The 26089-nt window shown below is 32.2% G+C and overlaps 4 protein-coding genes and 1 non-coding gene across 5 annotated transcripts; 4 read left to right on the forward strand and 1 right to left on the reverse strand.

The window, feature by feature from the left end:
* Nucleotides 1-2313: 2313 nt before the first annotated feature.
* LOC120117039 (pectin acetylesterase 9-like) lies at nucleotides 2314-4126 on the forward strand. The gene is made up of 3 exons (XM_039137379.1): nucleotides 2314-2543; nucleotides 2645-2727; nucleotides 3956-4126. The coding sequence occupies exons 1-3, from the start codon at nucleotides 2420-2422 to the stop codon at nucleotides 4124-4126; spliced, it is 378 nt and encodes a 125-aa protein (XP_038993310.1). The 5' UTR covers nucleotides 2314-2419.
* Nucleotides 4127-8973: 4847 nt separating this feature from the next.
* On the reverse strand, nucleotides 8974-12730 carry LOC120117941 (cytokinin hydroxylase-like). The gene is made up of 4 exons (XM_039138100.1): nucleotides 12455-12730; nucleotides 12147-12376; nucleotides 10497-11108; nucleotides 8974-9404 (listed from the first exon to the last, which is right to left on the reverse strand). The coding sequence occupies exons 1-4, from the start codon at nucleotides 12726-12728 to the stop codon at nucleotides 8976-8978; spliced, it is 1545 nt and encodes a 514-aa protein (XP_038994031.1). The 5' UTR covers nucleotides 12729-12730; the 3' UTR covers nucleotides 8974-8975.
* A 5545-nt stretch (nucleotides 12731-18275) lies between these two features.
* LOC120117047 (rhodanese-like domain-containing protein 4, chloroplastic) lies at nucleotides 18276-18860 on the forward strand. The gene has a single exon (XM_039137390.1). The coding sequence runs from the start codon at nucleotides 18276-18278 to the stop codon at nucleotides 18858-18860; it is 585 nt and encodes a 194-aa protein (XP_038993321.1).
* A 1241-nt stretch (nucleotides 18861-20101) lies between these two features.
* On the forward strand, nucleotides 20102-20173 carry TRNAC-GCA. The gene has a single exon. It is a non-coding gene; the product is annotated as a tRNA-Cys (tRNA).
* A 4144-nt stretch (nucleotides 20174-24317) lies between these two features.
* LOC120116605 lies at nucleotides 24318-25038 on the forward strand. Its single transcript, XM_039137040.1, has 3 exons — nucleotides 24318-24399; nucleotides 24494-24820; nucleotides 24891-25038. The coding sequence occupies exons 1-3, from the start codon at nucleotides 24333-24335 to the stop codon at nucleotides 25034-25036; spliced, it is 540 nt and encodes a 179-aa protein (XP_038992971.1). The 5' UTR covers nucleotides 24318-24332; the 3' UTR covers nucleotides 25037-25038.
* The last annotated feature ends 1051 nt before the right edge of the window (nucleotides 25039-26089 follow it).

Consider the following 26089-nt stretch of genomic DNA (forward strand, 5'->3'; position numbering starts at 1 on the left):
ATTCTCAACATGTTCTAATTTCAATTATATCACTCCATATCTCTTAATTCCACCATTGAGAAGTCAAATTAGTTTCCAATTCTACTTATCAACTATTTTCCAAGATTTCATTTAAAAACTCCTCACTTTTAATCTCTCATAACTCCTTCATTCTTTGATTTAAAGTTAACTTAAGCTTTCCTTAAGCTTAAGTATCACCTAAGGATCATAAACAACCCTTAAATTCAACAATAATCTACTAACAAGAAAACTCACCTTTGCTCTTAAATTTCACGGCTGAAGAAGATGAAGAAGAGAATTCTCTGGAATAACTTTTCCTTAATCCTCCATTTCCCACGTGTATATAACATAACCCATACCAATAGTTAATTCATTAAATGATCAAATGAACATTTTGCCCTTTTATTCTTCCTTTTTTGATATTTAATCCTATATAAAATTTATAAAATAAGTCCCTGTACTATTCAATTTATCTACTTTGATCGCTAAATTCTAAGTTTTATAATTTGGTCACTAACCCTGATTTTGGAATGTTATAGCATATCAATGATCTAGATATTCAGTGTTAGTTTTGAACCAAAACCATCTAATTTTCTTTCTTTCTTCTTAATTAAAACTTTTAGTACTCTTTATGAAAGATATTCAGTCCATCAGAATAGAAGTGAAATAGGGTCTTAGGCTAAATTTTTTGTATCTTCTTGTTTGGTTTTTCTTTAAATCAGGGAATTGGTTGTGAGTATCGATATAGTGAAATCGCCAGACTCAATCTGAGAGACTGTTGGTACTAGTTTACTAGAATTGTATTGATATGACCTGTGGTTTTCGGTGTCCTATCAGCTCGTATTCATTTTAATAAGTTCATGTTGATTATGGGACTGATATATCGTGAACGAATTAATTTTTTTAAATGTTTTGGAAATTTTACAGTTGAATTGTATTGAATTATAGCTTTAGAAGACAATTATGCATATACACAACTCAAAAGGCATCATGACAGGGTAGTATATTTGGAGCAGCTGCTTGACCATGCCATGATGCCTTTCGAGTTGCGAAAGAGACTGAGAGGTGAATGCGATGTTTGGAATTTCATTATATTTGATCATCTGTTGGAAAATCTTTAAGCACAAGGATTAAATGAAGAAATTATTATATGTCATTTATACAAAATAATTCCAACTTTGTTGGTGACTTTCAACAATGATACTTAGTTCGTCTTAGTAGTATTTGTCAACTCTGCATTTCTAACCCCATTTTTTTCTCAAAAGCATTTCATCGAACATCTATGCTTCACCTGAGATGACTTGTATCTAACATTACACCTTGAATCGTTGATGGTCTAAATAGTCCCTTGGTTGGGTCTTCTCTCAATGGACCTTTATTCAAGTCAACACCTCCACATAATTCAAAGTTAGATTAGAATTTCCCATGCATCCTCGATTGAAAAGTTACGCTGGAAATGAGAAGAGAGAAGCGGAAAAGGAAATTCGAGATCAAAAAGGAATTTGATGTTTAAAATGAAATTTAGGACTGTGTTGCAAGTTTTAAAAGTTGGGGGACCTAAATGCTAGCTCCTGAAAAGTTCAGTGACCTTATTACAAACGTACTAACGGCAGTGTAACGGCGTCAAACGGTCGATTACGTCGGGGACCATATTGCAAATAGACTAAATGTTGGGGGACCATATTGCAAACTGACTAAATGTTGGGGGACTGTATTGCAAGTTTTAAAAGTTTGAGGACCTAAATGAAAGATTTAGAAAAGTTCAATGACTATTATTATACTTTACCCTAAAATTTATTGAGTTCGCGTAGCTCCTCCTGCAAGGTGTGTCTGCGTTTTTAATGGTTAATAAAAAAAATTCAACCGATACTACATTATAATCAAAATGAAATTAAAATAAATAATCACTTCATATTATTTAAAAAATATATAAATAATTATTACTATTAATTTGTGTAAAATAAATCTGAATGAAATCAAAACATAAATTTAAGATCGCTTTCCGGCGAAGCCTAATTGGCGTGTTTATCTTATCAATGAGTTTGTCAATTTCATTTAATATTCTTGGAATATTATGATTATTGTTGTTTGTTCTTTCTCCTTGTGATGGAGACATGAGAGTGTTCGAGTGTTGTGATTTTCTCTGATTTTGACGCTAAACAATCCCCAGCACATTTAATTTCTTTTATCCTCTAATGCCGGTTTTCCAAGATTCACACACATTATGGTACGTTATTTGGCCTCTCTCTCACGTTACTGAAATCCATCATCTGTCAGTTCCCGCAGCTTTATATTAACAGATCTGTTTCCTTCGTGGGTCCGTTATCAGTAGAAAACCGCGAGAACCAGATTTTTCAGCCATTATTTTTTCTTGATTAGTTCAACGAGAATCAGAGGCATTTCAAAATTCAACGTGAAGATGGAGATGCATATTGAGTTTGTGCTCTGTTTACTCTTAGTGTTCGCGCCATGGAGCATTTACTCCGACGAACGACTATTCGTTGGCATGACTCTGGTTCCAGACGCCGCGGCTCGTGGCGCCGGTAGCTGGATTATCGCTTCTGATTATAAGCTTTTAAAGATTTGAGTGAATGTTCTTTATGTTTTTTTGGCGGTAATCTATTTGATTTATTAATTGTGGCAGTTTGTTTGGATGGAAGTTTGCCCGCGTATCATCTGCACAGAGGATTCGGCGCTGGATCGAACAACTGGATTCTACAGTTTGAGGTAATCACTGAGCTCATCCTTACTAGTATAATTAGCTAGTATTTGTTGAAATAGGATGATAAAATTTAAATTGCAATTTCATCGTAGATTTCGCTTCAAGATGATTAGACTAGTTTCGATGCATTGGAAAATCCAATACCAAAATAATTTGATGCTGTTTTTGAAACCTGGGGTCTCGTGCTATTCGCTTTTATGGTTTTTTTCCCTTTCTCTCTTTTAGTTTTAGAGCGGACCACCAGTGAAATCGGCTGGGTGGACGCTAACTATAGGTCAAATTTGTCAGACAAAGTTACTATCATTCCATTCAAGACTAGCAAAAGGAGTAAAAAAATATAATAAATAATTCAGTTCCAGATTTAGTTGAGTAAAAGGTATGAATTGAAAGGGTATGAACTGCATGCGAGCGTGATTAAGAAAAGTAATTGGCTCATTTGCGGCCATTAATCAAATGCTAACTATCATTGTGATTATCTTATGCTATTGCTTAGATTTCATGAACATTGACTATTATTAGAGTAAAACCTTCAGTGAGTCTCCGCTTAAACTAATTAAATCTATCAAATTAAGTCGCTTTTTCAATTTTGAATAAATTTAGGATATGCCTTATGTGTTAGACCAACATGTCGTATAATATAATTGAATCATAGAAAGTATGCACTACAATTTTTTTTAAATGATTTGGGGTAGCTAGACATGGCGCTTTTATACGTATCGTCCTAGGATGAGTTAGATCGCCATATCGTCCATTTTGTGATATCTATAATCATATTTTTGATGTTTTATTCTTAAATAAATATTTGTGTATGTTTCTAATAAAAATGATTATTTAGCTTAATAACAAATATATATGATTTGTATTTGATTGAAATCGCACAACACCATTTTATTAATAAGTCATAAGCTAAATAGCAATTGTTATGTTATTTTTATCATCATGTTATGTAACTTATTTCACTATCGAAATGTTAGATTTAAATATGTTTAGGTTTAAAAATGTTGGGTTAAAAAATGGCTGTTTTATGGTTCCATAAAACAAATTAAAGTTGCATGCAATAAAATGATAAAGTCTATTCAAAAGCCCAAGCGTTGAGCCTAAAGAAGCACAATGTCGGAAGATTAACGGGATGGTCACTTGGTCAGTACCGGTAGTTGTGTGACATGTTCTTGGGAATATTAATTACTCTGAATCATAAATTTTATTCCATTTATACTATAATCTGTTCATCAGAGTGGTGGTTGGTGTAATGATATGTCATCGTGCCTGGAAAGAGCCAACACCCGCCGTGGATCAACCCGTTACATGAGCAAGTTTGCAGTCTTCTCTGGCATCTTAAGCAACAATGCCTCCCTAAATCCAGGTGCATTTCACATCCTATTTCTCATTTCCCATATTAATTGACTCAGAGTCTTTTTACTACGTGATGTGAATCTGATCCATAATTTTTTGAACTAATTAGAAGCTTTTATATAGAGTGTTGATAATGCAAAAGGACTATATCCCACATTAAATGATTTTTAGTTTTTCAACAATATATATAGTTTTGTACTTATTTTTATTAAATGATTTAAAATATGATCCACATACGTGTGTCATTGCTGCTATCTGTGATGTGTGTGTTCTGTTTTAGACACTGTTTCTATCTGTTGCATTTTATTCCTATTCTCATGACAGTCATTTTTCTTACATAGAGTACATGATTTTAGATCAATCAGACCTACAAAATGGATAGCAAAATATATGGGTTCGGTACATGTGTCCACATTTAAGCCGCTGGGTCTTATGATTGATTAATGGGGATATTTTAGCTTCATGTGACGTTGGTATTTTTGTCATACTCATGTACAGATGTATCAAATAAAAACTTTTGTTTGATATATTTATCCCTCATTTTTCTGTTAGAAAAAAAAAGCCTTTATTCATAATTAAAAAAATCAAAAAAATTTTAAAAAATTTAATGACTAGTCAGACCCCTTTAATATCCTCGACCAATCATTACAGTACTGTTTTGAACCGGATATCTAGTATAGACCTTTGTTTGAAAAAAGGGTCATCCATTTTCCGGTAATCATGCAGACATGCCAATGTTATCGTTTCGATTAATTTATAGGTTGCGGCTAAGTAGCACTTGGCCTCTTCCAGATTTATTTTATTTTTGAAGTTCTCGATCCTTGATGGCACCACCGGGTTCTCTTCCAGGCTTTGTTTCATTGCTCTTGGGTTTGTCGTCTTGGTCTATGGTAAATTACATATATAACCTTGCATGTTGGTTCCAATTCGTTATGATCATGGTTTTCAGAACCGGACCGGTTAGCGAACCGGCTATGTTACCGGTTCATTGGTTCAACCGATCGAACTGGTCCGATCGGTCGGAAGAATCGGACAACGTCATAATTATTTAAAAAATTAAATAAAAATACCAAAAATATTTAATAAAAAATAATTTTTTATATCACAAGTTATATTCAAAGCAAGTCATAACATATATAAGTTAAAAAAACATAAAATCAAATTAAACAAAATATTCAAATTAACTACAACATAATATTTAAGGTAAAACATATTAAATAATAAATATAATTATATAACTATAATTAAAAAATAAATTTGGGGCTAAAAAAGCATAACAAAATGATATTGTTTGGTTTATTTTTTTTTAATAAAAAACAATCCCACATGGCTAAGAAACATAGAAGAACATCCCAGAAGTGAGTAAAAATATGAGAACAAAACAATTACATATGGTTAAGAAACATAGAAGAGCATCCAACTAACTTCTATAAATAATAGATGTAATTTAGCATTCAAAATCATGGAGCCTTTTGGTGAGCATAGAGTGAACTATTCTTTCACTTCAATCAAGCTCGAATTTTAGGCTTCAATCGAGCTTCTAATTTTTTTTTTTGAGTTCGAGCCTTTTCGAGTTCAAGTTTCAATATTATATTTCGAGTTCGAGTTGAACTTGATAATTTTTAGCTCGTGAGTTTGAGTTGAGTTGAGCTTACTTTTAAAGTTTTTAAGTTCGAGTCGAGCTTAGCAATACTCGAGTTCGACTCGGCTCGTTTAACAAACGATGTCGATTGGTTTAATTTTTTTAAAAAAAAATTGGCGGTTCAACCAATTCACGGTCCGGTCTAGTTCGAACGATTCAGCGGTTCTGTCCGATTCAGTAGTAACGGTTTAACCGGACTATAATGAACCGGATCAGATAGCGATTTCCGATTGAACCGGTTAAACTAACCGATCCGATCCGGTTTTTAAAACACTGGTCATGATTCCTAGATTTTGACCTCCCAACAAATCGGTGGGTAGAAAGGTTTGGTTGAGTACTGGAATCTTGTTTGTTTCTCTTCATATTTGACACGCGCATCATATTTTATATAATGTTTCTCCAACTGCCAACTACACGACTGTGGTGGAAATGGGAAGGAACAGCTGTTGTTCCTTGCCTAAAGTAGACATGTCCTTAGCGTGTTGAATGCAAACTACGATAATGAAAAATGAAAACTTCAGTACTTCACCTGGGGATGGACGGTTGGGTTGGATTGGGTAGTGTCGGATTTTTTGTCTCAACCCGAAAATTATATACTTTCCACCAGAATTCGACCCGACTCGAAAATCATATACTTTTCACTAGTACCCGACCCGACCCGAAAAGTACACACCCTTCACCCAACTAGAATCCGACTCGATTTTTTGAGATAAAATCCGAACTCAACCAGACCCAATCCGAAATAATATATTTATTAAAGGAATATTATTTTTATTTAATAAAAATAGAGATTTAATTAAATAATAGGGTAAAGTATAGTAATGGTCACTGAACATTTCTGAAGCTTGCATTTAGGTCCCAACTTTTAAAACTTGCAATACAGTCCCCCAATATTTATTCCGTTTGCAATATATGTATGTATGTATGTATGTATGTATGTATGTATGTATGTATGTATGTATGTATGTATGTATGTATGTATGTATGTATGTATGTATGTATGTATGTATGTATGTATGTATGTATGTATGTATGTATGTATGTATGTATGTATGTATGTATGTATGTATGTATGTATGTATGTATGTATGTATGTATGTATGTATGTATGTATGTATGTATGTATGTATGTATGTATGTATGTATGTATGTATGTATGTATGTATGTATGTATGTATGTATGTATGTATGTATGTATGTATGTATGTATGTATGTATGTATGTATGTATGTATGTATGTATGTATGTATGTATGTATGTATGTATGTATGTATGTATGTATGTATGTATGTATGTATGTATGTATGTATGTATGTATGTATGTATGTATGTATGTATGTATGTATGTATGTATGTATGTATGTATGTATGTATGTATATGTATGTATGTATGTATGTATGTATGTATGTATGTATGTATGTATGTATGTATGTATGTATGTATGTATGTATGTATGTATGTATGTATGTATGTATGTAGTATGTATGTATGTATGTATGTATGTATGTATGTATGTATGTATGTATGTATGTATGTATGTATGTATGTATGTATGTATGTATGTATGTATGTATGTATGTATGTATGTATGTATGTATGTATGTATGTATGTATGTATGTATGTATGTATGTATGTATGTATGTATGTATGTATGTATGTATGTATGTATGTATGTATGTATGTATGTATGTATGTATGTATGTATGTATGTATGTATGTATGTATGTATGTATGCATGCATGCATGCATGCATGCATGCATGCATGCATGCATGCATGCATGCATGCATGCATGCATGCATGCATGCATGCATGCATGCATGCATGCATGTATGTATGTATGTATGTATGTATGTATGTATGTATGTATGTATGTATGTATGTATGTATGTATGTATGTATGTATGTATGTATGTATGTATGTATGTATGTATGTATGTATGTATGTATGTATGTATGTATGTATGTATGTATGTATGTATGTATGTATGTATGTATGTATGTATGTATGTATGTATGTATGTATGTATGTATGTATGTATGTATGTATGTATGTATGTATGTATGTATGTATGTATGTATGTATGTATGTATGTATGTATGTATGTATGTATGTATGTATGTATGTATGTATGTATGTATGTATATGTATGTATGTATATATGTATGTATGTATGTATGTATGTATGTATGTATGTATGTATGTATGTATGTATGTATGTATGTATGTATGTATGTATGTATGTATGTAGTATGTATGTATGTATGTATGTATGTATGTATGTATGTATGTATGTATGTATGTATGTATGTATGTATGTATGTATGTATGTATGTATGTATGTATGTATGTATGTATGTATGTATGTATGTATGTATGTATGTATGTATGTATGTATGTATGTATGTATGTATGTATGTATGTATGTATGTATGTATGTATGTATGTATGTATGTATGTATGTATGTATGCATGTATGTATGTATGCATGTATGCACACTCATATCCTACACTCATTCAATCGGAGAAAGTAAACTAAGTTTTGCGAAGCCATTGTCCTACATTTTCCCATAGTTTCTTACATGATGAAGAATTTTTTTGATGATGTTTGATACTTGACTCTTTATCATACATGTCTTTGTCCTAGTTTTCTGATTTCACATGTGGAAACCTGAAAATGGCGTTACAGACCATTGCAGAAGCAGTTGGAGATTGTTACTTTGGCAGAAAAATAGCCAAAGAGATCGACTGCCCATATCCATGCGATAAAACTTGCCACAACCTTATACCGTCACAACAGGTAATGTTTCGGCACACCTACAATCTTGTTTACAGGACTTATATTTGGTAAAAAAGTATCAGCCGTTGCCATTGAAATGCATTTGCAGGTTTCACCGAGATAGATGATTCTTTCTATACTTGCGACAAATTATTCAGTACAGTACTTCATACAAATGTAAAAAATTGGACCGATGGTTCAACTGATCAGATCATTGATTCTTTGTTCAATCAATTTGATCTGTTGAACCTCGGGTTTGACAATAATTGATTAAAGAAGTAATTACAGAATTATAAAATTTCTAAAATCGGTTCAACCGTCGAACAATCCGTTGTTTGACTTTGATTTTTAGTTTCTTAACCGTTGACATAATTTTAGATTACTCCACCAGTTTAAAGAAACAAGAAGAATGAATACTTTTACTGAGGATAAAGAAAGAAAGAAAGAATTAATACAATGTATTAAGGTGTTAAAGGCCTAGAGGGTTTGAACTAGGAGGGGCAGTCCATATCTAGGCCTTAGGGAAAGCAAAATAGAAGGTGAATGTCTATAACTTGGTGAAAGTGAGAAAGAAAACCTATTGAGCATAAGGGTTAACACAACTTTGTACTCCATCATTGTCAAATTCCTCCCTACACACATCCTCCCTCCGAATCCGAACGGCAAGAATCCCATCTTGTGCTTGCACCCGCCGTATAGATGATCGTCTTTAAACCTGTCTGGTTGGAACTCGTTAACGTCATCGCCCCATATCTCCGGATCATGGTGCATGGCCACAACGTCGATCCAAATGTTGGTTCCATTAGGAATAACCAGATCATCCACTTTGATATCTTCTCTCGCTTGCCTTTGTGCGTTTGGTGCCGGTGAGTAGAGTCTTAGCACTTCCTTCATCACACATTCCATCTGCAAGTCATGGAAACATGTACGGCAAATACAAAATCATTAGGAAATTGTCGTCAGGGATGGATCGAGAGGTGTTTGGGGTGCAGACATCTAATAGGTTTATTTAAATATTTTCTTTATTTTTTGTTGATGATCTAATTTCGTATTTTTAAGAATTTTATGATTTTATATCCCATAAATTCCTAAAATAATTTCTTAAATTCACACTGCAATAAAAAAAATCACATATATATTCCTAAATGACAGTAGCCACAGCCGAAGAAATCAAAAGGACTTGGTTTGTTTTCCACACGTGAGTTGATGACACGCCTCCCATATGGTTCAACATTGACAATTGACTTGTGTTTTTGAATTTTCCCACCATGAAAATTCTCATATTACGACTCGAGAAACATGTGTACTTGAAAATTAATCAAGAAATTGGATGGAAATGAAGGAAAAGAAAAGGAGAGTACTAATATAAAGCAATATACTTGGGTCAAATTATGGTTTAAATCTATCACTAATTTAATAAATCGGATCTCTACATTTTTTATAGCGTTGTTTAGTTTAAACAATTAAACATCGTTATTTATTCCTGTTTAAAATATCAGCATGAATTTTTTTTAGAAACAATCTTTCCAGCATAAAAGAATCGTGTTGTCTGTATGATGATTTAAAATGAGGGATGAAGGCACGTTGCAGGTGGAAGGAGATGGTTTGATTTTATTTTAAGTCATTAATAGTTTTGAAACTATTGAATTAAGCCCTAACCCCTTCCGATTTTTTTGTTTAATTATTTTTAAGACCCTGTCATTTTTAATATTAATTAAAATAGTAAAATTAGAACTAGTAAACTTCCTCAATTTTTATAGTTTAATTATTTTTAAGACCCTATTTGTTTTAAATTTAAGTAATTTAGCCCCTTCACAGTTTAATCTTGGCTTTGTCCCTAAAAAGGAATGTTTTCATTTTACTTGAAAAAATCTAGTGCCCACTACCTGGAATAACTAATGATATCATGAATGTTAAGAACAAATAATGACGAATTAATCTATAGGGATTAAATTATAAAGCTGAAGAATTAAAAACGTAATTTGGTCAGATATTTACCTTCTTTAAGCCAGCAAGCTTGGCGAAATCGATCTCGTCATCTCCAATCACTTGTCTAATTTCGTCCCTCAATTGGTTTTGCCACTCCGGATACATGGCCAAAAGCAGCAACGTCCAAGTGAGTGCCAACGCCGTCGTTTCATGTCCACCGAAGAAGAAAGTCTTGCACTCATCGACGAGCTCCCTCGCCGTCAAGCTCTTCCCGACCCTGCCAGCGACATGGCTGCCGTCCATCAATAAACCGAGCAAGTCCTTCGGAGGAGACGATCCGTCCCAACAATTCTTTCGACCGTCGATGATGGATAAAAGCAGTTGGTCGATCTCTTTGCCGAGTCTCTTGGCCTCTAGGTTTTTCCTAGGGCACATCCATTTGCTAAATGGCACACCCACGTAACGGTTTGAGTTGAAAAGGGTGATTTGCATGGCTCTTAATTTTTCGAACACTTTGCTCCCGTTTTGGTAGCTTAACCCGAAGCTAGTCCTTGCAATGATTTCCCCCGCCGTCGTCGTGATCTCTCGTTCGACGTCGATTTCGGGTTTGCCAGAGTTTATTAGGGCTGCCCACCTGTCTAGCATCTTTGTTGCCGGTTCCACCATTAAGCTTGCCATAGCCTGCGTTATCGAAACAAAATATATTTTATCAACGTCGACGTTACCATATGTAGTAAGTATACTACCATCATTTTCAATGAATTACGATGAAAATAGTTTTTTTAAATGATTTATCATCATTCGTTCACTACGTATATTACATATAATATAGGGTAAAGTATACAAAAATCACTAAACTATGTTAAAATAACTGAATTTTTAAAAATTATAAAATGATTATTAGATTCATTGAATTGTTACAAAATTGTCATTGTGCTATTATAACTAATGGTAAATTCAATAAATTTAAGGGTAAAGTAAATCATAAGTTACTAAACTATGCATAAATGATTATTTTGATAATTGAACTTTTAAAAGTTACAAAATGGTCATTAATATTTTTGAACGGTGACAAAATTATCATTAAATTTATTGAATTGTTGCAACTAGTCATTAAATTTTATCAAAATGTTACATAATCATCGTTGAATTTATTAACTTTTACAATTTATTATAACATTGCAGTGAGCATTTTGTAACAGTTCAATAAGTTTAATAACCATTCTATAATTTTTAAAAGCTTAATGATCAAAACAATCACTCAAATGTCGTTGACTGGCCTCTAGTATACTTTACCCTAAATTTAAACTCAATTCTGTAAAATTGTGATAAAATTTAATGAGCATTTTAAGTAGTTCAATACATTTAGTAATGATTTTATAATCGTTTTAAAATTTTTACGATTCATTATAAATTTTTTTTGAAAGTTTAATGATCGAAACTATTATTTTAATATAATTTAGTAATTTCTAATATACTTATCATGGGTGAATGCATTTGGCCCATAAGGGGTCAGGTGTATGCATATTATTTTGGATAAATTATTAAATATAATTCAATATATTAAGAGAATGAGAAAAAATATCATTTTATTCGAAAAAAGAATATTAAAATTTTTCGACCTTCATTTTTTAATTTTTGTATGGCTAATACTTACTATTATAATTTATTCGTAATATTTGATTTTAGTGTGTGGTGTAAGAGAAATAAGAGAGAGACCTTCAAGTTAGATGGAGAGAATGCAGGAGTAATAACATGGCGATGACGAACCCAGTCATCTCCTTCGACCATCACCAACCCACTTCCGAACATGGGCTCCCTATCCTTTTTAAACACTCTGGGCTTTCCCCAGCTCTTTCCCAACACTCCCGATGACATTTTTCTCAGGAACTCTGCCTCTCCCACGTACAAAAATGGCTCCGTCCCCAGCCAATAAATAAACAATTTTCCTGCAATACAAACACCCAGTCACAAGCGTTACTCTTAAGGGTTCCTTCTCATTCTTTTTTTAGATGGGAAATACTTACCATATGATTTCTGCCAACGAGCAAAGTAAGGAAACACAGTGCGGTGTATATCATGTGAAATAGCAGAGGATCCAAGTTCAACACGATCCGTACTATTATTTCTCATCTCTCTAATATTTCCCACGGGAAAGCTTGGAGTTGGACCCACAAACCCATTCTTCTTTATCCTGCGGTAAGCTCCAATGGGAATAATCCAGCAAGAGAATACCAATGTCAAGAACAAATAAAGCAGAAAACCCAGCATGGCCAAGCTCAACAACATGGAAAACACCATTGCTAAGGCTCAAGATAATTACGACAATGAGCTACTGTTGTTTTTGTTTAGGAGATATGAAGTGGTGGTATTTATAGCAGAGGACAAGTAGTGGGGAATTCAAGAATGTCGGATTGTTGACTGTTTGTGCTCCAACCCTTTTCAATTCTTTGATCTTCACGTTGAATTCCAGTCCTTGCTATGGTTTTCTTTTCAAATATATTGGCTCTTGGTCTTTGAGTTTTGCAATTTGATTTGAATTTATTTTAGTATTTTATTATATAATCATTTGAAAAATATTAAATGACATAATTAAATGAAAATTTTATATTTGATTTATTGATAATGTATATATTTAAATACGTAAATCATATGAAATCATAAGATAAATAAATAAATAAAGATAAAAGATAATAAAATTTATGGTAAAACACATCATAGGTATTTTAAATTATCATTCTAATCATTAAATTTTTAATAGATAAAATAATCATTAAATTTATTGAATTGTAACAAAATTATCGACATTATATTGAAAATTTTGTAGCAGAAAATATTATTTTAGCATAATTTATTAACCTCTTAGATAAATTATTTTAAACTTCATATATACTTTCTTGTCTAATGTACACAAATGTTACTATACTATGTTAAAATTATCTTTTTGATGGAGTTTCAAAAGGTACAAAATAATTATTTAATTAGTCACTATTACTACAGTGAAACAGGTATACACTGGCACTTATAGAGATAAAATTAACGGCGTTTTTGAACAAACATTACTAAAGACTCATATTTTAATGGCGTTTTTTAGTTAAACGACGCTATAGACTCACATTTTAGTGGTGTTTTTGAATAAACGCTGCTAAAGACTCATACTTGTGGCGTTTCTGAATAAACGCCGTAATAAGACACATATATAATGGTATTTTTAAAAAAATGCTGCAACAGATACTTTAATGACGTTTAAACGCCATAATTTATCAGTAAATTACTGGCGTTTGTATTTACAAACACCGCAGGTTTTGCGTTACTAAGTCCCACACACCCTTTAACCCTTTTTTATTTTTTTTTCTTTCCACCTATTTTTTCATTCCCGTCGTTTACCCAAACTCATCTATTGCTTCTTCTCCGAAACTGCTGATTCACAAGGCTTGAGGGCTTCACTGCCAGACAACACCACCCATCGCAAGTATTGAGGGCTTCATTGTCGGACAACATCATTATCGGAAGCATTTTTTGAAGTCCCCAAATTTAGGTCTCGCCAATCCAAAGGTACGAGGTATTTCTCCAAATCAACCAAATTCACTCGTTTCATATCTTTGTAATCTCTCTCTTTATTCTTCTTTTGTTTTCATTACTTTTGCGCAACAACATGCGGAGGATCTGGTTTCCCTTGAAAATTCCATCGAATGGATTTTTGATGAATATGGTTTATTAGAAGACATTCGTATCCCTGGTGGCGATCTTCACTCGCTTGACCCTTCAGCCCCAATTTGGTCCTCTAATCCTCTTAGGTCCCACTTTTCACTTGACTCGATTTTATAAAGATTTGAGATTATTTCTTTCTTGATATTATGCAAAGGAATTAGAGTATTGATTAATATTGAATGCTTTTTTGTTTTAAATAAAACGACAAATATTGAATGCTTTTTTGTTTTAAATAAAACGACAGATGGTGTAATAATTGAGGTTTAAAAAGTATTCCTGGGTAACTATGGGAAACAATGGGATGGAAGGGAAGCAAAAAAAAAAACAATAGGAAAAACGCCATTGGAAGTTACTGCGATTACTGTTGAAGAGTATGGATTTCCTTCTGGAAATGATGAATTTCTTGCAGAAATGTATTCAGTATTCTCTGCCCAGTAAGTCAGGTTTTATGTTATTGTTGTTAGCTACTTCAACATTTGAGTAGTCATTGGTGTGCAAATGGCATTAGCTTCAAACTCCCATAGGGGAAATATTGAATCTAAAATTTATTATCACCAAGGTCGGAAAGACTGTTTCTCTGTCATTGTTGGCGGTGATGAAGTTTCATCAGGGAAGCCATGTCCTGAAATTTGAGTTGCTTCAGTATATGGTCTGCAGTTCTGTTAGATTTATTTTATCTAATATGAACATAAAATTCTAAATTCTTTTTTCCTTATCCAAGTCTAACACTCTCTATTTCCTATTAAAGATTCATGGAAGCTGCTACATGGCTAAATAGAGAACCTTTAAAGCTGCCTAGTCATTGAAGATTATATGCAAGTGACCTCCGTTTTTATTCAAGTATCCTGTTTAATATGTTTTACCATATGACAATTCACGATTTGCTTGAATTAGTGGAGTACAAATCTGTCAAATTGGTTTTTAATCCTTTGCTTGTTGTTGGCTTCTTCAGATTTGTTGATTGAATTAGTTCACATTATTGAATTAGTGGAGTAGAAATCTGTTAGAATGGTGTTTAATTCTTTTCTTGCTGGGTATATTAGATTTCAATTGCCTCTGCCATTTGGCTGCCTCAAAACAGAAATATTTTGGTTCTTTGGGGATAAATTAGCTGCAGGACAATAGAAAGCTTTAATAAGTATTGTGTTCTTTATGAACTGGATTGTATTAAGCTCGACTTGTGTTCCTTTGCTTTGCTTGTTATTTAAAGAAAATTTTCATATAATAACTAAAAAGGGGTTTAATTAATATATTAAAATTATTGCTCATGCCCACCTCTGTAGTTTATTCACTAATATGTTCTCTAATAACTTCTGCTTCTGGTATAGACATCTTCCACTACTAGAACATTTCACAATCACGATGGTCAAGTGGTAAATCATATCAAGTGTGATAGAGACAATAGTATAGTTTCTTCTTTCTCATTAAAGACATGGAATATGAATTCTCAATCAAGTTTTTCCAGTATTGAAGATCAAGTGATTTCCTTCTATTTCAGTTCTACTTTGTCCATAAAGATATCGGTAACCAAAATGCAGATGGAGCTTTGGATGTAGCGAGAAGTTGGGAAAGGTTGCCATTGGAAATCAGAGGCATAAGTGGGAAGCATGAAAATACACATGCAACTAGTTTGCTTTTTTGTTTCTAGTATATGTAACCCATACATATAAATTTGTGTGTATTTTTATGAAATTAATGCTTTCAACTCTTTTAGTTTCAAGTGACTTGTTTTTATTTAATATATAGAATATATGCTTTGATTTGTAGAATTAATTCTTATTGTGGGTGTAAAAATTGTCTTGAATGGTGTTTTATGCAACTCATGCAGGTGCTCCTAATAGTTCCATTTGCGGCGTTTTCATAGACAAACACCACTAAATACATAGTCAATAGCCGCGTTTGTGGTAAAAACGCCACTATATATCAAAACATATAGTGGCGTTTTGAAAAAATACGTCGCTATATGTCACGACCTATTACAGCGTTTTTTTTCACAAACATCGCTAACGGTTGCGGAGTTTGTTAGCGGCACTTTTTGTGTTGTTTTTTTCAAGCGCCAAGAAAGATTTTAGCAGCGCTTAAAAACGCCACTAAAACTAATTTTTTTGTAGTGTATATAAATATATATTATAAAATAATAAATATGGATAATTATTTTATAATTTTTTAAACTTTAATAACTAAAAAGATTATTTTAATATAATTCAGGGATATGGATAAGTTAATGGGTTAGATAATGGATTCGAAGCCGCTCCCCCAGGTCAAGACTTAATGGGTAATCGAACTCCCATGAATTTCTAGGAAAGCTTAACCCCCGAGTCAAAGCTTAATTAAAATTAAATATGCTAAATAAAAGCTCATGTGAAAAACAATTAAACTTATGGGACCCTAATTAATTATTTAAATACTTTAGAAAGATCTAATTGCATTAGGCATCCGAAAAAATATAACTTATATTTTGAATTAATTTTCCGACTTTGAAATATCTTAACCGAATCTTCAAATTATCAATACTGTTTCAATCATACTATTGCATTAGTAAAATTCTTATTTTTGATAGTTAAATTTTAATGACATTGTTGTCTGTTTTTACATGCTAAGTTTGTATTACCAGTGTAATATATTATGTGTTTTTAAAATTTGATCCATGTATTTTAAATGAATTTCACTTCGAATTTGAGATGAAGTTTATTGTTCAAACATTTTATTAGATAGACGAAAAGATTCAATTACTTGATTAAAATATTTTAAAATTTGAGGTCGGTTCAAATTATTCGAGCATATTATAAAGATATTAGATACAATGAGTTCTTAAGGAAATTTTATTTGATACAATGAGTTCTTAAGGGAAATTTATTATTAAATATGTTATTAATACAATTCTCAATGTTTGAAACGTGACTAATGTTATAAATTTTCTATCGTTAGCAATGGTGGCTACGTAGTTAAAGGTGAACCAATCCTCCCCCCCCCCCTGGAATAAGGCTTTTTGCAGCTATGATGGCTTTTGGATTTATAAATATCACATTAACAAAATATATTAATTATGAGATTTTAGTGAATATGTGCATATATTATATATAAGCACAAGATATGTAAATAAATTTGTGATAGAGCCCTATTATACAATGTAAAATTCTTTTAATTTTATATAAATTTATGACAGTTAAATTAACAATAAAAATGATAAGATATTCACTGGAAAAAAAAAACAAGGATTTAATCTCATTCTTCACTCATTTAACAATTATAAATCTATTTCACTTAAATCGTATAAAATTCATTAAATATACACGAAAAATATCATCATTTGATGGATATAAATGGATGATTGAGATTAAAGTTTATAATTTTATTTTTTGTAGAAATAAAAAAAATAATAATGTTAATGAGTTTTATACAATTGTCATGCTCCCACGTAAAAAAAATTACACATTATATTAGAGATATCTTTTAAGAAGATGATAATGACTTATATGTATAGGGTGAGTATTTAAATAAGATAATACTACAAAGGTATAATCTTTTAAAAATTTAAAGTGTTTTTTCGACAATTTCAAAAAATTTAAATTCTTATACGAAAAGTCCTTAAAAATTTAAATCTTATTTAAAGATTTAACGATATATATTAAGGTGATGGAAGGATCAGTGGTAGCCATCACTAAAAAAAAGTAGGATGCAATTTGCAATAAAATAGTGATCAATCATCAAAGTTAGAGGCAAAAGTGCCCAAATAATGCTGCTGGGAATGTTTAATTCCCAAAATAAGGATGTCAGTCGATTATTTCCCCAAATGGGGTGAATGCTATAGGGTTGGATGTATTGCTTTGGATCTCTCGGCGTCTTCAGGGGTGTTGGATTCGTTCAAGGATCTCTCGCCGTCTTCAACACAAAATTTTCCATGTAGGTGGATATCTCGGCATCTTCCATGCAGGGAATGCTCGGCGTCTTTAAGCATGGCAATACTGAATGCTAGGCGGTCTTCCATGTAGGGAATGCTCGGCAACAACAGCTGCTCACCCCTAGCACATGCAACAGATATCATATCTCATTTCAGCATTCAAACTGCAGCAGCCAAATACCTCCTCCCAAAGCTAAGCCTTTGTCATCCGACCGACCAATTCTACAAATTATGCAATGAGGACCCTCATTGGAGCAGCTCCAAGCTCGACATCCCTCTCCATTCTCTCCGACAGAAGAACAGAAACCAGACAACCACTATTGCCCTCCATTGCTTTACCATTCAAACCAACTTTTATCAAGATCCAACCACCTAGAAGCTTGCATGGGGGTCTACTGCTACTGTCATCAGTTCTCCCTACTGGTTTCGTCGAAGCTTTATCGTACGAGGAAGCCTTGCAACAGACTACGGGGTCCCCTTCCTCATTGGAAGTAGATCCAAGTTGGATCCTTGATTCTGTCCTCGATTTTGCAACTGAGAATCCCACGGTTGTGGCTGGTGGAGCTATTGTTTTGGCAGTTCCATTGATTTTGTCTCAGCTGTTGAAGAATCCAAAGCCATGGGGAATTGAGCCCGCAAAGAATGTTGCACATGCAACAACAGCACATGCAACAACAACTTTCTCTGCTCACCCCCGTGATTTCCCACGTCTAGACCCACATGCAGAGCTCCCACATGCAACAGTAGTAGCACCTCAGGCAGCAGCACTGTCGCAGCTCGTAAATGCAGCAGGGGCAGTTTCAGTTTCGCAGCAAAGTTGAAGACGCCGAGAGATCCTTGAACGAATCCAACACCCCTAAAGACTCCAAGAGATCCAAAGCAATGCATGTAATCCTGTAACATTCACCCCATTTGGGGAAATAATCAACTGACATCCTTATTTTGGGAATTAAACATTCCAACATCATTATTTGGGCACTTTTGCCCAAAGTTAGCTAGTAGCTTTATTCTTCATGGTTTAAATTTATAGCTTATCATCCTATTTTTAATATATATTTATAGTTTAAATTCTCTATTTTAATGAATGAATTTATAATTTATAATTTTTAATACAAATATATATTATATAAACATGTAAATATAACTACTGACGGAGTCGATAAAGAAAGTTAACATCTAAAAAATCTCTTATATAAATATTATATATAATATAGAAAATGACATTACCTTTAGATTATTCTATATAAATTTATTTAGATATCTTAAATTATGATACCGTAATTTATAATTTTTAATTGAGACAATTGCATCATATGTCCCCAAGTTATAACCCTAATTTTAAATTGATTCTTAAACTTTTGAATTTTTCAAACTCATCCCTAAACTATGACTCTCATTTTAAATTAGTCCTTAAACTTCTGAATATTTTAATTTCATCCCTAAACTATGATCCTCTTTCTAAAGTAGTCCCCAAACTTTTGAATATTCCAATTCCATCCCCAAATATGTAATTAGTTTCAACCATAATTTAACCTAAATTTTATTTTTTATAAAACATATATAATAATATAATTTGGCCTATCGGTATTATTAGCTAGATATGTGATTAGTGTATATGTATAATTTGGGATGAAATTGGAATTTCAAAAGTTTGGGGACTACTTTAGAATAAAATTCATAGTTTTGGGATGAAATTAAAATGTTAAAACGTTTAAGGACTAATTTAGAATGATAATTATAATTTAGGGATGTAATTGGAATATTTAAAAATTTAGAGTTCAATTAAAAATAAAAAGCATAGTTTGAGGACATATGATACAATCAACTCTTTCTAACTTCGTTTCTGAATATAACTCAATCATGTGTGTAAATAAAAGAAAGAAATATAGTATAATTAATTATGTTCAATAGCTTAAATTTCGAGTTATGTACAAATAATAAATAAAATGTGCAATTATGGTAACCATTAATTTCTAAGACTACCATTGTTGAGGTAAATCTGACATTTCAGTTTAACTTACTTTAGTTTACCCTCATAATTATTTCAGGGTAACGACAGCTTGGGTCCTTAGCTCAGTGGTAGAGCATTTGACTGCAGATCAAGAGGTCACCGGTTCGAACCCGGTAGGGCCCTTGTTATTTTTTCCCCAATCTTTCTCAAACGGCAGCGTTTTACATTAATTTCGGGCCTTAATGGACAACAAACTGCCTGATGACTACAAATTAGGCTCACAGTTGCAGGCCATAAACCTGCTTACACTGTCAAAGTCTATTATTAAATTTCTATGGCTTATGGGCGTTGATTGAATTTTTCACCCTTAAAATCTTTTCTAAGATTGATATCAATTAAATCATGAGTAGAATGACAAAAATATTATATTAAATTTTGTTGTATATCAATTTCGAATTTAAAATTCAGATAATTTTATTTGTTTTCCTTATAAATATCAAAATTCAAGTTTTATCAATTATTGTATCCGATGGATACATTACTTTGGGAGTCAGCTCTTTATAAGGCATGAACTCCAAAGCATGCCTTAATCCTGAATTAGCAAAACAAAGGTGTGTGTTCTATTCTTAGTGCAGGTGGTGAGCTCCTAAGGGATCGTATTTGATCCAATGTTGATTGGCTTTCAATGAAAGAATCCAGGGTCCATTATTTATTGCTTCTATAACGAGCAAGTTGTTTGTCCATTCGATTATATGATCTTGACTTAAATGTATCATTGTCCCTTAAATTATACTATTTTTATCGAGTTGCCCCTTAAAGTGTTTTTTAGGACGTTTTGCCCCCTAAAGTATAAATTGTTACTTCATTTGTCCCAAAACGTTAAATCCGTCAAAAAAACATGCGGGTATATTACATATTTAGTCACTCCACTATTTATGCAGTTCTATTTGAGTTACCCAACTTTTTCTTCTTCAAAATCATCACTAAACTTAAGTTTTTGTTACGTTTTGGCCACCCAATTTGATTCAATTTACTTTTTAAAATTTTAATTTATAAGAATTCATTTATATTATATTTTTTACCCGACTCATAAATTTAAAATAAGTAATATTATAAGATAAATAATAAACAATATATTAAATTATATGTAATTAAAATTCTATTAAATGAAATATTAATTATTTATTTAAAATATCATAAACGATAATTACACAACGTATGAAGAAACATTGATCACCCACCTAGTTTAGCAATTTTTGGAGAAATGATAAAAAAATATATATTTTTTCACACCAGAAAAATGGTTAGTCGCGTCACTTCCGGTAAAAAGAATATTGTGCTTAAGTAGACCTACTCAACAAGGATTGGGGTAGTAGTCTCCTAATCTCATGCACCCAAACTATTTTCTTATCATTCTCACATACATCATTAACAACACTATAAAAAAATTATGAGTATAAAATATAAAAATCATTTTTTTTAAGTTATGAGATTTGATTTTGAAATAAAAATATATTAATTATATTTTAAAAAATTTAAATTTACATATTTTTCGAGTGTTTTTATGAATCCAAACAAAATGAAACTCATCGTTTTCCTCTTATTTCTTTCTTGGCATTCCTTCCTCATATTTTCCTGACCTTCACTGTCGCTTGCACTGTCTACACCGCCATCGATCGGTGTCTTTAAGCTTTTTTTAAAAACTTTCTTCGTTGGAGGTATTTTTATTTTTATTGGTTTAGTTTTTTTTCCCAAATATTTTCTCTTTTATTTTAATTGTTTGAAAAACTAGATTTTGCTATGAGAAATCACTTGCAAAAGTCCCGATTCTAGTTTGTTTGGGATGGATTTCTTTAGACTTTGGATGCAATTTTAATAGCTATTTTTTTGCTTAAATTTTGGTTTGGTTTCAACTTTTTTTTTGTTGTTGTCTATTTATTATTTATTATTTATGTTACATATTATTTGTGTTATATATAACTTAATATATTATTTATTATTCATTGTATAATAGTACTTATTACTGAAAAATAAATTTATGTGTCGAGTAAAAAAATAATATAAGCGAATTCTTATGCATTAAATATTTTAAAAATAAATTGAATCAATTTGGGTGACCAAAACGTAACAAAAACTTAAGTTTAGTGATGCTTTTGAAGAAAAAAAGTTGGGTAACTCAAACAGAACCACATAAATAGTGGAGTGACTAAATATGTAATTTACCCACATGTTTTTTGACGGAGTTAATGGTTTGGGGCAAATGAGGTAGCGATTTATACTTTAGGGGTCAAAACATCCCGAAAAATACTTTAAGGGATAACTCAGTAAAAACGAAATAGTTTAGGGGGCAATGGTGCATTTAATCCTATGATCTTTACAGAATTGTTCATCCTCAGTTTTGTATCAAGCCTCCTACTTTTGGTAAGCTCATCCTTCATAGACAGCAGGATAGATATTAACATGGATGAACATAAGGTGATTTGCGTAAAACCTTAAGTCTGTTCTCAGATATTAACCATTTCAATACATCCTATAATACGTTGGCTTATAGTTAGTGTATAAAAACCTATTATGCTTTCAATTTTTCTACTGTAGACATGTATCAATTCATTATCGGACATATAATTGGTGTATAAAATATGTTATATAATACGTTGGCTTGCACTTGGCGTATAATATCCAATTGTGTTTTCAAATAGAATTATAATTAAGGGTCAATACAATATGTTTTAAAGTTTAGAAACCAATTCAAAATGACTGTTATAGTTTTGAAACATCATTTATAATTATCATTTTAATCAAAAACCGTCACGATTTCTTAATATATTGGATAAGAATTAATTGTATAGAGGATTCTCAAACTATTATTCCTATTCTAGATTCATCCTTAGATTTTTTAAATATCTTACTTCAATCTTTAAATTATTAGTATCATTTCAATCGAATCCGCTATCACTTTCTTCATTTTTTTCTTCAGGTTATGTCAGCTACACGTGTCTCAATCGTACTCGAATTACTGGGTTCTGACATAAGGTCAGTACAACCAATATTGATGGTGTTAGGACCTTTTTGATGTTATGAATGAAACAAATTAAATTATAAATATTTGTTTTCATAATAAATCTTTACAGTATTCAAATATAGATTAGAAGGTCAGTAAATCGAGTATCGACAACTATAAAAAAGTGGGAAAATTATTCAAATAATACTTTTATGCATTTAAATGAAAGCAACTCAAAAATTAAAAATAATGACAACAACATGTCGCTTCAAAATGTTTAGGACCCAACTTTTGTTTAACTTATTTTGTTTGTCAAAAATTTAGCTGACAATTCGGATCAAAGCCCACTATTTACTCCCTAATCATTGGAAGTGCAAAAATCCAAACAGGGTTAGGCTCAAGAGAAATTTAATTCAATATTCTGATTCTTTTAAAATTTAAAAATTAATTTAATTTCAACTACATATTAAATACAGTTAATATCAATTTAAGAAAAAAAATAAAAACTAATTTTTTTGTTTTTTTAAATAAACAAATATATTTTCAAATCAATGATAGAGTTTACATTTTTTAAATTGTCCATTAAATATATTTTTATTTTTTTGAAAAAAAACAGAGAAGAAATTATATTATTATTTTTGAACAAATATGCCTAATTCATTAACGGGAATTTAGTTAATTCGATTTTCCAAAGCATAACGAGAATTGACTACCACATGGGAAAATAATCTGCGTTCAACTCTATTCCCGCCCACTAATCACGGCAAGAGTAGACTCAGTCCAGCCATCCACCAGATATACTTGTATAGTATTCCCTCTCCGGTTCGTGTCCCATTTTTTCAAAAATATTTTTAATTACATATTATGATTTATTTTAATAAGATATCCAAATAAAATTTAAGAATTAAATCATAATATTGTGAAGAAAAAATAAATTAAAAATATTAATCTCTTAATAGATTTTATAATATTTAATTAAATTAATGAATAATTTATTTGTGGAATATAAAATCCAAGATTTGTGGACACCTGTAAACAAAAGTATTTTGAGGCACGAGTAGGCACCATCAAAGAAATGAATTCTTCTTGCTTACGAGAAAACCTAGAAAGCTTAACTGGGTCACCGTAGGGCTCCACATGACCACTGTCGCTAACATAAAGTAGGGTTCGTGTCAATTTCTAATACGAAAAATTATCCGTGCCGTGTTTGTTGATTTTTCAAGCCCCACTGCCAAGCCCAAACCAACTATAAAAACACCCCTTCCTCTTACATCGAACAAGCCACAAAGTTGCTAAAAACACAGCAAAATCTTAGGTTTTTTGTCGGTCCATTACAATCCCATGGCTTCCAAGAGATTAGCTGTCCTTGCTCTTGCATTGCTCGCCTTCAATTTGCAAGCCACCCTTGGTTAATTTTCAAAATCAGTTTTTTGCTCCCTAATTACGTTAATTTTGTGTTATAATTTGATGGGTTATAACTACTTATTTTGTTTTGTTTGTAGGGGAAATAACATGTGAACACCTTGACCAGGACACCTGCGCCTACGCCGTGGCATCCACGGGCAAGCGCTGTGTGCTAGAGAAGCACGTCAAGAGGAGCGGAGAAGAAGAATACACTTGCCGCACGTCTAAAATCGAAGCCGATAAGATCAGGAACTGGATCGAGACCGACCAGTGCGTTAAAGCCTGCGGCATCGACCGGAATTCATTCGGCATATCGTCAGATTCGCTCCTCGAGTCTCGCTTCACGGAAATGCTTTGCTCCCCTCAATGCTACAACGGCTGCCCCAACGTCGTCGATCTTTACTTCAACCTCGCCGCTGGAGAAGGTATGATATTAGTATTAATTGTATCAAACGTCCTTATGACCGGGATTTAAAATGTTTGTCTTCTTGGTAGGTGTTTTTCTTCCGAAACTATGCGAGGCACAACAAGGAAATGTGCGCAGAGGAATGTCAGAGATCCGAAGCTCGGGTTTGGTTGCACCGGGACCCGTTGGCGGTGTGGAGTTCATGGGAGTTGCCCCAGCATTTCCGCCGTACTAAAACTATGATTGAACGGACATTTTCACGGAGTTGTAGTAGTATAAAATAAATGAAAGTTGCACTAGCTAGGGTGGTTTCGCGAGCCGGGTTCAAGTGCTCGGACCAGCGTCATTTGGTTCGTGCATGTTGTGATCCATGAGCGTGGTGTGTTCAATCCAATAAGATGCTACTTTCTAAGATAGTTTTGCTTATTGTAATGGGTGTGACAAAAACATAATTATCAAGTTTATAAATATACTTATATTTACGTTATTACTTTCAACTTTCCATTTCTACGAATTATTATCAAGTACGATGATAGTGAAAATATTTTATTACGAGTGAAGTAATAAATAAATTTAAGAATCATATTTTCGCTGCCCAATTATCGTGCATAAAAACCCCTCCTTCCATCTAATTCTTAAAAATTTAAGTGTAAAGTAAACAAATGGTATCTCACTATAGGATATTATTTTGTTGAATCTCCTAACTATTAAAAAAATACAAAGTGTCTTCCGACTGTAGGGAGTTGCTTTGTTGAGTTATTCGGCCATTAAAAGTTACAAAAATAGTCACTCGATTATTTATTATGTTCTAAACTCGTCATTTTTCAGTTAAAAAATTAACGGCATTTTGAATTGGACGTTAACCTGTTGACTGAGATATGATAAAATTCGATCACATAATCTCAAACGACTATCATATCTTAATCAGTAATTTAGCGTCCAACTCAGAATGTCGTTAATTTTTTTAACGAAAAATGATGAGTTTGGAAAATAATAAATAGTAGAGTGACTATTTTTTTAACTTTTAATAATTATGGGACTCAACAAAATAATATCCTATAGTCGGGAGACTATTTGTGTACTCTGTACCCTATATATTTAATAAAGCAGTGTGATCTCTAAGCAAAAGACAATAGACACGTAGGATATGTTATTTTGAAAAATCCTTTGTTTCCAACAAGATTACATTATGGTATTACTTGATCATCCTGATAAGCTGCTGGTGGAGAGAATTCGAACCAGGGCAAACGATGCTTCTGCGATCCGAACTGCCAAAGATACGTGAAGA

This window comes from Hibiscus syriacus, unplaced genomic scaffold (genome assembly GCF_006381635.1).
Source record: "Hibiscus syriacus cultivar Baekdansim isolate YM2019G1 unplaced genomic scaffold, ASM638163v2 tig00000916_pilon, whole genome shotgun sequence".
Taxonomy (NCBI): Eukaryota; Viridiplantae; Streptophyta; class Magnoliopsida; order Malvales; family Malvaceae; genus Hibiscus; species Hibiscus syriacus.